Source organism: Pteronotus mesoamericanus, unplaced genomic scaffold (genome assembly GCF_021234165.1).
Source record: "Pteronotus mesoamericanus isolate MK-2021 breed Mesoamerican mustached bat unplaced genomic scaffold, CSHL_Meso_final contig_90, whole genome shotgun sequence".
In the NCBI taxonomy this organism is placed as follows: Eukaryota; Metazoa; Chordata; class Mammalia; order Chiroptera; family Mormoopidae; genus Pteronotus; species Pteronotus mesoamericanus.
Window position 1 is genome coordinate 17,503,525 of NW_026555277.1, and position 13,198 is coordinate 17,516,722.

At 39.6% G+C, this 13,198-nt stretch overlaps 1 protein-coding gene across 1 annotated transcript in view; it reads left to right on the plus strand.

Moving 5' to 3' along the window:
- DYTN (dystrotelin) overlaps positions 1–13,198 on the plus strand; it is a 43,582-nt gene continuing 30,384 nt past the window's right edge. Inside the window, exons 1-5 of the mRNA XM_054586201.1 lie at positions 1–19; positions 6,829–6,903; positions 9,515–9,716; positions 11,480–11,565; positions 12,086–12,186. Of these exons, the coding sequence (XP_054442176.1) occupies positions 1–19; positions 6,829–6,903; positions 9,515–9,716; positions 11,480–11,565; positions 12,086–12,186 (483 nt within the window). The remainder of the gene's footprint in view (positions 20–6,828; positions 6,904–9,514; positions 9,717–11,479; positions 11,566–12,085; positions 12,187–13,198) is intronic.

The following is a 13,198-nucleotide window of genomic DNA, read 5'->3' on the forward strand; positions in this document are numbered from 1 at the left end:
ATGGACGCAGATAAACAAGGTGAGTATTTTTGTCAGGTCTCTGAGCACACTTTGTGAACAAAAAACGTAGGCACAGCTCTTTTCTTTTTGGACCTCTGAATTGCAGCAGAGGGGACATTTGGCAAATTTTTGGCTGAAAAAAAAAAACAATTGGGTGATTTAAAAGACGTTTTCTTCTGAACAGAAATTTGTGTAAGAGGATATGGTATGGTCTATTGTCTCCAAAGCACCAAAATAATTTAACAAAAGATTTAGTCTCAATATTAATTACATTTTAATTACAATAAGTGGCTTATTTTTTAATTCTCCTAACTTACTGTTAAAATGAATATCACTGTAGATATTTTAATGTCAGCGGATATGTCGGCCCAAAGCTGGGAGAGAGCTCTCACAGCTGGCTTATATGAATATTTGATAAATGGGTTTGGGGGAACCTGTTTCCCTTTCTTCTAACACATCTGAGTGCCAGCTTGGGCCCAGGACTGGTCTATGACATTTTTATTGCTGGCTCTAGTTACAGCCTTATTCCCCTAGCTAAAAATCTACATTGTTAACTTTACTTGTGCAATATAAAATTCTTTAACAACTCAAGTTATTTATCTAAAACATTACGAGTAATTCAAGTTATCTTTGGGTTTCCCAAATTTAGACCCTCATGTTAATAAGCTTAACACACAACACTAGATAATGCAGTCAAAGCCCAATTTTCTCTCCCTAAAGGTATGTTTTTCAAATTTAGTGTGTGTGAGAATCACCTGCAGGGTTTGTTAAAGTGCTGGGCTTCACCTCCAGAGTTTGCGACTCTGTGGGTCTAGGGTGGGGTCCAAGAGTGTGCATTTCTAACAAGCTCACAAGCAACACAGATGCTGCTCACTTGGGACCACACTTCGACAACCACTGGCCTAAAATATCTGTTTCTGGATCATCAAACTACATGGGGGACCACTGAAAGAGATTTTGTTATATCCTTGGTACCTGTAGGAAATGAAGCCTATTGATTTGGCTTAAAACAAAATTAAGAGTCATTTAAAGAGGAACACATTTCCCAATCAAAATGCTTCCATGAACAAGACCATGTGTAGCATGTGTTATTATTTCTTTGCACATCTAAAACTACTTTGGTCATAGCTCTGGGCCTGAGATATCCAGCAATTTCTTCCTTTCTTGAATTATCTCCCACCAGCAGGAAAAATAAAAAAGAGCCTGGAGGAAGCAGGGCTGGTGGGGAACCGCCTGGGATGCACGTTCGTTCTGCACGGCGCCCTGCAGCACAGCTTGCCGTGTTATGCTGCATGACTTCCTCAGATGACGCTGCAAACATAATTTGACAGGAGGGTGATGGGCCAGATGGTAGAGCAGCATCTGGGAACCTGCCGACTTCCTAGTTTGCTGATTCTCTGTGTTCATTTGGTACATCTGAGAGGAACCAGGGCACAAAAATGGGCCAATTTCCAGAAGGGAAAAAAAAATATTGGGCATTATACTTTTGTAAATTATTCCCAGACTGTTCTCCTTATTCTCAATTTGTTTTACTCCAGACACGGGGCAGAGGTGTCTCTGGCCCCTCCCCTACTCTAACTTTGGACTCTTATCTGAAAAGGAGGTTTTTTTGGATTTTTTAAAAGTAAAGAAATATTAAATAAGAAAACATTTAGAACCAGTTGTAGGGTTTTTGTTATGGGTGTACCTGTTGAAAAAAAGAAAAACGTAGAGGTTTTTAAATAAGGTTGCTTGTTTAGGTGGCATTTTTATGCGCAGCTCATATTCACTTGAGGTAGATGCCTTGCCTTATAGTCACATATTGATCATTGAATCAATATATGTTCCAGGAGAGGCCTTTGATGTGGTCAAACTCCTCCTGGATGGGGCTGACTGTGCCCCGCGCTATAATCCAACCAGCGGTTAGCATGGTGCCAGTGGCACTCGGTACCCATATGTGCAGCAGTTAGGACTTTACCCCACAACATTCAAAGACTAGAAATATCCCTTTCCAAACCAAAACACTCATAAAGTCCCTGCTTCGAATGAAATTTACAGTGAGTTAAGTCTGAGGAGGAGCCCTCCCTTTGAGACACACAGAAATCTCTAAGGTTTTTATCCTGAACATCTAGCCTAAAGTGTCTTCATGACCACCGCTTGCCATGCTTTGTGTCTTTGGCTGTGAGGGCCACTTGAAGATATGGGACTCGCTGTCAGGACTGGACACAGAACTCCTTGCCAAGCCTAGCGTCTGGTCTTCAAGGTTACGACACACAGTCATTCTCTCCACTCAGGGAACTGCCAGGAAGGACAGCCCTGGAAACAGCCCCAAACCCCCAATTCCAGACAGGCCTCTCCCAACTTCGGCCCGGCCCCAGTCTCTCTCCCACTTCAGAAAAACGCTAGAACAACGCTGAAATCAAGGTTGGTTTTCAAACACAAGGAAGAGTCCAGAATGTACATATGGGTCCAGGGACTAGGAGCCAGGAGAGTAGATGGGGCTGAGCATTCAAGAAGTGGTATCTGATGTGCCAAAGACCCTCTCAGCGGGAACCAGTTCCTCTGGCCACCCAGCAGCCCTTCACCTTTCTTCTGGTGAACCAGTGCCCCTATTTTGCTTTAGAAGAACAGCTTCTCACCCTGGCTTGTGTAGCTCAGTAGATTGAGCGTTGGCCTGTGAACCAAAGGGTCACAGGTTCGATTCCCCATCAGGGCAGATGCCTGGGTTGAGGGCCAGGTCCCCAGGAAGGGGTGTGCCAGAGGTAACTACACATTGATATTTCTCTCCCTCTCTCCCTCCCTTCCCTTCTGTCTATAAATAAATAAATAAAATATTTTTTTAAAAAAAGAACAACTTCTCCCCAGTGTTAGTCCATGAAATTCTAGCAGTGTTGATTCCAAACTCTCATTTCTATGGGTGGCACTAATTATTTGATGGACCTTTTATATGGAGGCCTGAGTGGGGTTGGCCTCAGGGCGGCCCCTCAAACACAAAGAAGATGTTAAATCTCTCAAGGGGATAAAAAAGTGTAGACCTTGATATATGCATGGGAATAGACATCAAAACATTGCCTTTTCATTCTTTAAATTCTCCCACTCCTGCAAGAACAAGGAAGTAAGTGATGTGCCATAAATTATCCTGCAGCATATGTTTAAACCAGTAAAATCCACAGGGCAGTCCATTGTTCATTTTTCTTAGGGCCTGCTTAGCAAAAGCTAAAGAGCTGACTGTGTTTCTGGTCACAAATACTTCTTGAGCACACATGCTACTCACTCCAAAGTTTTTTAGTTTTATGGGTAATCAACTGACATTAAATTGGAATATAGTTTTATTTTCTCCAAGACATCCTTCCCACAACATAATAAATACAAGTAGGTCCTGGGCTTAAAGCTTGCTTGCATGTAAAACCTTGCCTCCAAGTGAGTGTTAGGCGAATAAACTCTTATTTAATTGACATTTGTTATCACAAGATATATTGGAGATGCAAAGTTGCTTGGCAGTCTTTCCAAAGTTTGTGCCTGGTATCCTCTCTCACTTCCTGTTGTAACAATTCCAGATCTTCATCATTCCTTAAGTGTTGTGCTCTACCACCTTCTCACCATTTACTCTGCATGACATTGCCCCCAACTTCATAGAGAAAACAGAAGGCATCAGACATGCACCCTTCCCCCACCTACAATCCTCTCCTTTTATCCCCTCAGGGAATGAGGGATGGGCTTCTTTCCAAAGCTAATTTTCTCACCAGTGCATCTTCCCCATCCGTTGTCTCTACCTCGGGGATCCCATCAGTTAGCAATAGTTGAGTTGCTTGTGATAGAAAAATCAACTCAAAAGCATTGTATTATCTTATATCATTATTTACCCAAGGGAAGACTAGACTGCCCTGGGCCCAGACAATGTAACTAGGATGTGGTTTCTTTATATCTCCAAGTTTACTTCTGCTCCCCTTTGGATGCTCTTTCATTCTCAAGCTGCACACCCTGACTAGACAGTAATTGCTGCTCTAATCTATGGACCCAGGTTCAAGTCAATGGGAAAAAAAAAAAAAAAAAAGATCTCTTCCCTGATAACTGCACAGAGTCCCTGATTCAAGTTTCATTGGTGTATTCTTTGCCTGACCTTGGTTATGTGCCCATGTCTAGGGAGGGCGACAATGCTCTTAGTGATTAACAAGGCCTGAGCCACATGTCCTCTGTGGAAATTGGAGAGATGGAGTTAACACAACTAGAATTCCATGGACTAAGATCAAGGAAATGTGGTTCATTGGAAGAAAGGTGAATGGATGCTGGGTGGCTAAGGGAATAGATTCCCAATGAAAGATACTCTGTTATATTAAATACCACCTGGATCCCCCACTTCCTGAGTCCTCAACCTCATTCTTTCTCCTGGCTCTTTCTCCCTGAACCATACATACATTGTGGAATCTTTTCTTCTTTGAAAAAGAATTTTGATTTTATGTGTTATTCTAGTTATGGCTCTCTCATCTTCCCTTCAGATTAAAGGTCTTGAAAAAATGTCCTCTTTTATGTTTTTTCTTCACCTTACTATTTGTTGGTTGATCCCATGTAGTTTGACTTTGACCTTCATGACCACACTAAAATTGCTTTTGCTAAGCCTTCAATAAACATGTTAATCATAAAAAAAAAAGAAAAAGAAAAATGGAGACTATATTTAGCCCATAGTTGATCTCCTTGTAGCTTTCAGATACTGAAGTATTGGTTTGTCTCGACCTTCTGAAATTCACTTTCCTTGGCCTTTTCATCATTGTTATCTCTGGTTTCTTTGGCTTTTCCTTCGCATTCTTTCTCTTAGGTTTATCCTCCTCTCTGTTTCTTAAATATTGTGTTCTTTAGTAGTTCTGTTACTTAGGCTCATTTTCTCTTCATTTATACCATTTTACTTTGCTCAAATCCAACACTAATGACCAAATCTCTACCTCATCCCCAATAGTGACCCTGACCTCCAGATGCTTAATCAAAAGGTGGGACAAGATCCTTTGTGAACTCACATCAACCTACCGTCCGTCCTCCCTCCCCAAAGTCTCTCTCACACCTTCCAGCGTACTGACCTGTGTAGTGCTCCTACCCTTGTGCCTTTGTACGTGCTCTTCCCTGCACTCGGAACCCCATTTCCCCAAACCTTTCATTCTACTTAATCCCTTGAAAATTTCCTGCTTCTCCTTTGACAGATAGCTCTTACTCCACCTCCCCTGGGAAAACTTCCGTATGCGTCCCTCCATGTTGAGGCCAGGGAGCTTGTCCCTCTCTCGACATTGAGAATTCCTGATTTACCTTCACGTCCTCAGGACCTGCCTGGAACCTAATGTGCACTCATGTTTTGGGTTGGGGTGTGTGTGTGTATAATTAGTGAATAAATTACCATATATGTATAGCTATTTTATGATGACTGAACTACAAACCTCTTTAGAAGCAAGGCCTGCCACATTGTAGAAACTCAAGAGATATTTCCTAAGCTTGCAGCCTTGAGAATTTTAAGTCTAGATAATGAAAGTCATATGAACTCCATGGTCAATGGCATTCTTTTAGATTTTACTTTTTCTGGATATGAAGACTAATCATTTCCATGTTAGGCAACAAAAAGCTCTGTTGTGAGATTGTTTTAAGTCTCTTAACCTAAATTAAAATCAAATCTGGAGGATCAATGAAACAAATTTGAATTATGGAGAATCAGGAGAAGAGAGATAACTTAGTAAGTATATTATCTCCCTTTTCTTATTTAAATCATGCAAATACCCTTGAAGGGTGCATTATAATCCCTGTTTATCTAATGGAGAGCCTGAAGATCAAAAAGTAAACTAATTTCCCCAAAGGAAAAGGATCTGGGCGTGGCTCCGGAGCATCCCCTTTGCCTCCACACTGTGAAATGGGCGCATGGGCAGTCGGTGCCTGGTAAGTGCTCAGAAATGTGGGCCCTTGCTGCGGGGAGGAGGAGCCCTCAAAGAAGGCACATTGACCATTCTTTCTTGATTGTAAAAATAACATATGCTCTTTATTAAACATGTAGGTAACATCAACAAGTAGGAAGAAAATAACGATGAACACTAAGAATTTAAGCACTTGGGGATATCCACTATTACCAGTTTGGCGAATGCCACTAGAAATTAAGCTCCCCATGGCAGGGATTTGTATCTGTTTTGTTAACTGCTGTATTTCAGGGCCAGGGATCATGCCAGGGCTCTGTTGGAAAAGCTCAATTAATATTTGCTAAATGAATGAATAGATGGATAGCTTTTGCTTTTTTTAATATGCATAAATACATGTGTGTGTATATGACTAGAATATATTAACAAAATTAAGTTTATAGTCTACATTGAGTTTTTTATCCTATTTGTTTAGTAAGGTTATTTTCTTATTATATAAAAAAGTAGACAGATTTGTGGACAAATCCTAACTTTTTGGTGGATTCCTTAGTTGAGTGGACGCAGAGGGTGAGTCTGCAGCCTAAGATTCTGCCAGGGGTGTCCAAACTTCTGGTGTCTCTGGGCCATACTGGAAGAAGAGTTGTCTCAGGCCATACATTAAATACATTATGACACATAATCACACACACAAAAAAATCTCATCATGTTTTCAGTAAATCTACAATTTTGTGTTGGGCTGCGTTCGTAGCCATCCAGAGCTGCGTGCAGCTGATGGGCCTCAGGTTGGACACCCCTGATTTAGACCATTACTATTTGTTCCCAGACAGGAAAGCAAATTCTCTCTAGACTTTCATTACCACACCTGCAAAATAAAGTGTAGCTACATGACCTCTAGGATTCCTTTCCAGTATGTGGGACTTATCTACTGAGATGGTCATTCACACGCTATTTCATGTTTTCTTTACAGATGCTCTTAATAGTATTGAGAATTCCATTTGGAGAACAGCCTTCAAATTACGGTCTGTGCAAACCATGTGTCAGTGTAAGTAGAACGCTCCAGAACACTTGAAATACTCTGATCCTGAGTAGGATGGAAATGCACAAAGAAAACAAAAATCCAAGTGAGCGACTGTTGGAGCCCAGAGGCTGGATCTGTGCATTTCCTCCGTTTTTAATAGAAGACAAAGAGGAGAGGGGATGCCGTGTGTAGTCCACCTAAGGGGAGCTTCATTGACTAAAATAGAAAGTAATTTTTGGATGAAGATTATAAAGAAGTTTTTCCTACTTGGCTTCTGCAAAAAAAAAAAAAAGTTTCCTTTTCAGGATAAGAAAACAAAATAAAATTACAAAGTTAGTTTAGAATCTGTACTTGTGAATTTAAGTTTAAAAATTTCAAATATCCTCTACCATACAAGATTTTCATTTTCAAATTGTACTTCTTATCTCTCTGAACATGCAGAAGTAGGTTCAGATGGATAATCCTTGGGCCATAAATTTTAAAACTATGTTGAAAATTCCCTGCAAAGTGCTCTTTTGTGTTAAATTTATATCTAATTGAAAGCTATGGTTTCCCTTTCCTATACTGTTATCTAAGCAAAATAAAGTAAATACTGTAAAAACATTTATCCTATAAAAATTTTCCAGCATGAAATAAATTAGGTCCTGGTTGTGGAAAATAACAGGCATTCAACATATCTACAGTTATTGATTTCTATATTTTTAACAATGACCTTATTGAAATGATTTATGGCATTATCATATCAGATGTAAAAGAAGCCATGTTACATATATGACATTTTTCTTAAAGGTTGAATTTTTTTATATTTTGCTTTCTGCCTAATAAATTACATAGACCGATGAATTCCACATTGTGCTTCACAGTGTGCGCATGGGTGTGATGTAGGATACAAAACATGGGGAAAGAAAGAAGAGGCAACCCTAGAAAACTCAAAAACCATATCCTCAACCAGAACAACTCTGTATTCTTTTTTCATGCTGTCTTGTCTTTTGAAACAGGGGCGCTTGACTTAGAAAAAAATTTTTTTTAAAGTTTACTAATGTAGACAAATAAACCCCCTTGTAACTATTATTTGCTATTCCAAAGATCAACAAAAGGCCAAGTAGGCACAGGAAAATATATATCCTCGGTTACGGTATTTTCCTGGAGAAATTCCCCCATGAAAGAAAGTGAGCAGCAAATGTTTATATAGGCCTCTATTATTACTGCCTGGGTACAAACAACGTAATCTGAGGATGTACCTTTTTGTACTTTCTATTACCCCAGGCATCAGAAACAGTGAATATAAATAATACTCCTGGGAAATATGGATAAGACACAAAACTAGTAGTTGAAAAGTTCCACCTAGAAAAGCTATCCAAACAAAAATTTGAAACCAAGAAAGTCCAGTAGGCAGAGGTAAAGCATACTGTGAGTTCCAGGCGGCGGGATCTGGCGAGTACCGCTGCATAAATCTTGTGGTGAGATTAATGGATACCAGTATTATCTTTTTTGCTGTAATACAGAATGCTCAGCAGAAGTCACGAACGTCCTGCGTGCAGCACGCCAGGCTGAGATGATGGATTTTGCGATTGAGTAACGATAAAAGACTTGGCAGCCTCCACCACCTGGAGCCAGGTTTTTATTAAAGTCACATCCTGGAACCTACTCCTCACTTCTTTAGACTCTACCCTTAAAAGCAGTATCAGAGAACAAATAAAAAATTTTATTATACTTGCTAGATTTCTTATCTGCGAGATTGATTTACGAAGTAGAGAAAAGCGCAGGGTTTTATCATTTCACAGGCTGAAGCATTTTAAATGCCAGCAGCTCATGGTGCCACTGACATCCCATCATTCACATGATACAATTGGGTGTTTATTAATTTTGTCTGTCACCCTCCGTCTGTAAGAAGCCATAGGGTTAGTTCTATTTCATTCTCCCTTATATTCATTGCCTTGTAAAATGTTTAGGAGGTGGTAAAAAATATATAGCAAATAAACCATTATTTTTTGTAAGCAACTTTGGTTTTATTTAGTGCCTTCCTCAGATAATAATACTAATAGAACTGAGATTAAATAAAAGAAATATTACTGAGGCAAGGGTGGGGCCTAAGGAGTCTGATATTAAATTCAGCAACGGCTCTTGTAGAAAGATCGCTGGGTTTTTAAACTAAGACAATTGCATTTTAATACACAATAGTGCTTCTGAAGCTAGGCTGCAGACAGGGAAAACAGCATTTGAACATGAAAAGTAAATTTGCTCAATTGACTTAAAGAATATAAAAATGTTTTCCCCAACCTTTCACCAGAGTGTCTTAAATTCCTCAGAAGGCTATTTTTCAAGTTTTTCACTCCTTCTCCTTTCAACTTCATTCTATAAAATAACATCCTAGAGGTTATACTGAAAATAATGTCACAACCGTGCTTTGCTAACAGAAGCACTTTGCCAGAATCAGATTGGCTGTCAGAATAGTAACATCTGAATTATGCACAAGAGATATGTATCCAAACAGCGGTCATATCTAATTATGTTTAAAGGAAATGGCTGCCATTAAAAAAAAAAGTCTTATTAAATATTAGGTGACATTTGCTTTGTTTGAAGCTTTTTGTTCCCAGAAGAAAATCAGACTCAACTCTTCACTTGCTTTCTATAGTGGACTTGATTGACACTTCACAGATTCAGCACGTCCTATTACGCCAAAGTTTCTGGGAAGCAAGAGAGAGCCCTCTCTCCGTGAAGCATCTTTTCCAGGCCCTCCAGGAGCTGTTTCAGAGAGTGAGGGTGGAAGAGCCAGGACAGGTGCACCCCAGAGCTTCGGAACTCACCCTGAGCCTTCTCACAGCGATGCATGACAGGTGAGGGTGCAGAGGTGCAGAGGTCACACTACGACCTCAAGGGCAGTGTTTCATTGCCACTGATCATTGACCATTTGGTGTTGTCTAATGATTGCTTATGGTTTGATATATAAGATGGCTTCTTTGTTTTTCACAAATGTATTATTCATTCAGGAGGGGAATAAAGAAGATAGGTGTATTAGCTTCACTAATATAAATGACCCATGGATTGCAAAAAGGGGAGAAAATTCACATTACTTTTTCTATACAAACTCATTTCCACTGTAGAGACCATGCACACCCTTTACTATGACAATTATACATCTATGCTTGTGAAAATGTAGACTTTTCTCTTGAGTCCCTAGTAGCTCATTTCCTTGCTATTTCTTTGTAACCAATCATTAGTTTTTGTTTTGTTTTGTTTCTTAAGCAGAGTAAGTTTGAATAACCTGTGCATGGATGGCTAACCTATTATCTTAGTCTGTTTGGGCTACTACAACAAAAATATCATGGACTAGGTGGCTTAAACAACAAACATTTATTTATCACAGTTTTTGAGGCTGGGAAGTACAAGGTCAAGACGCCGGCCAGTGCCTGGTGAGGACCTGCTTCCTGGTTCATAGAAGACCACGTACTTGCTGTGTCCTCACATGGCAAGAGGGACAAGGGAATGCTCTGAACTTTCTTTTATAAAATCCCTAATCTAGCTCATAAGGACTCTGTCCTTGTGATCTAATTATCTCCCAAAGTCCCACCTCCAAATTCCATCACATTGGGGATTAGGACTTCAACATCCCATGAATTTGGGTGGCGGGGAGCAGGGACAAACATTCAGTTCATTGCACATACAAACCAGTTTAAACAACACCAAAGGCTTCATTGTACACGCCCTGGGGTCAATGGTGTGTGTGTGCATGTGAGCATGTGTGAGTTTCTCTGTGTCTTGCTGGCTCTGGGGCTTACCATTCTTCTGTCTCATTTCATTCTCTTTACCTTACGTGGTTTGACAGAGCAATCCTCATTCTTTAGAATGGACTTTTAAAAATCCATAATGAATATAATACATGTGGAAAGTGCAGAAAAGAGTAAAGAAGAAGAAATGTCACCCAAAAGCCTACCTCACAGAGGCAAGCACAGTTTAACCATCTGGCAAATTCCTTACAGTGTTTCCTTTTCTAGTTCACTGGATTTTTTTAATTGCACAAATAACATAAACATGATCCTACATTATCTTTCCATGACTTCAGCCTCCTTAAACATTAAGCTTTTGTCTATCATATCTGATATCAATGCCTGCCTGTAATAATCCTCTTGCGTTTAATGCATTGTTTTGTAGGTGTGAAACCTGCACAGCCAGTGGGCAAAGGATGGTGAGGTTTTAAGTGAGGGTCTGTGATTTTTTTATATATACATCTTTGCTTCTTTTACATGCTTTTTGGTCCTTGTCTCTGTTGTTTGGTTCCCAAGCACGTGGGTCCTAAGGAAGTAAGGCTACCCGCTCTGTGAAGACAGTGTGGACTCCTGCGTTGCCAGTGTGTAACGCAATGCTTAGCAGAGAGGAGGCACTCACTGAATATTAGCTGAACACATAAATGAATGGTGAAATATTTTAATGCAATTATTAGTCCTGTCAAATTCTAGATATAGGAAAACAGGCCACTAAAAGTTTGAACTTGTAACACTGTGTCAGAAATGCCCATCGATGGTTATGTTTGTTATAAACCACTTCATCAAAAATAACCCTGCCTTTCCCATCCCTTTCTCTGTGTTTTGTTGCTATGCAGCATGGGAACGGGTTTTCTCAAACTTGCACCTGCAGCCGCTGCCCTGATTGCCCTCTCAGGGGACAGCCCTCTTACAAAATACAGAGGTAAGACACGCAGGAGTTTTGAGTGTCTGAAATGCAATGGCCTCTAAATCTCCAATGCATTATTTTCTTCAGTTAGTCCTATCTATATCCTGGCCACATGGCTCTTATTTGGCATATACTCAGCACAACTTGGAATTTTTCATGATGTTGAGCCATGCTTTCTACTTATTCACAGTGTGATTATCCTTACGACTTATTTGTGTAGAGATTGTTCAGACACCAGTGGTTATTAGTCCTCTAAAAGCTGGGTCTCTCCTCACATTGCTGTTTGCCAGCCTTCTGGTCTTCATCATTGATGCGCTGAATTATCAAGGGATTGAGACACGAACTGGGTTTTCAGTAGTTATCAGATTATCTAGTTTGGGAAGCCTTCAAAATCGAAGGCAAAGAAGCAAGCACAGAACTTTGTTTTCTTGCCTTCATACCACAAATACACTGTTTAGAATTCAAAGCATATACTCTTCAAAGATACACTGCAAGAATTTAATTTAAAGATTTCTTTTCCCCTTTATGTGTCTAGCTCTTTTTCAGCTCTATGCGGAGAATAACAGGGGAGGTTATGATTCTGGGGCACGCATGACTCGAAGGGTTTTGAGAAACCTACTAACAGATCTACAGCAGGTAAATCTCTAACACTTAAGAGTCCTAAATTTGTTCCAGCTATTAGCCACATTTGTTATTAAAGAATCTAATTTTTGCAGTGTCAGTTATACCTTAATATAGTTCTCCGTGCAACTCCTCTGCCCTATAGCCACTACTATTATCTGAATATAGGTCTGATCTATTGCAGTCACTTGCTAACTGGTTTTGTCAACCGAAGCCTTGTTTCTCTCCACCTCTACCTCCACACTGCAGTCAGTGACTTTTTCAAAATGCACATGTTACCCTCGTGCCTAAAATTCTTCGCTGACAATTCATGTTTATAGAATAAAGCCTAAAGTCCTTAGCATCATAAGCAGATTACCTAGACATATGCTTTCCCCATTAGACTGCTTCTCAAGGACAAGGATTATATCTCATTCATATTTATTTATCCAAAGGTTAGAAATGTGCCTGGTACTAAGGCCTTCAACAAATGTCTAATGAAAGCATAAATGAAATGCAATGCAGAATACTCAAATAGTTAAGATTTCCATGATTTTCTGTGCTTTAAGATGTGCAAATTTAATATTGTTATCTTTACCAGACAAGTGAATTTAACCCCCTTAAAGCAAATATGTTACTGAAATGTTAAAATTATGTAAAATGTAACCAAGCAAGAATTTCTGCAAATAGATTAAACAGGCTCTGGACTATCTTGTGTGTAAGTGGATGCCACCCCACTCTACCTTCTACCCTTTCAGGGGATGTCTCTATTCTTTGTCTAGCTCCTATAAAATCCAACACTACATTTTCTGCACAGATAAAGCTATAGTAGCTTTCTGTCATCTTTCTCCTAGGTATAAGCTATAGGAGAGGAAAAAATAATCTTTTCTCCTCTATCCATCTAAGAATCTATTCTTAGATTCTATAGAACTTGGCTTAAGTTCTATAAATTAGACTGTCAAAAGACAGATTAACAAGAGAAAAACAACTTTATTAATGTGTGTATGGTACATCATACTGGAGCACCCAGTGATAAGTAACTCAAAGA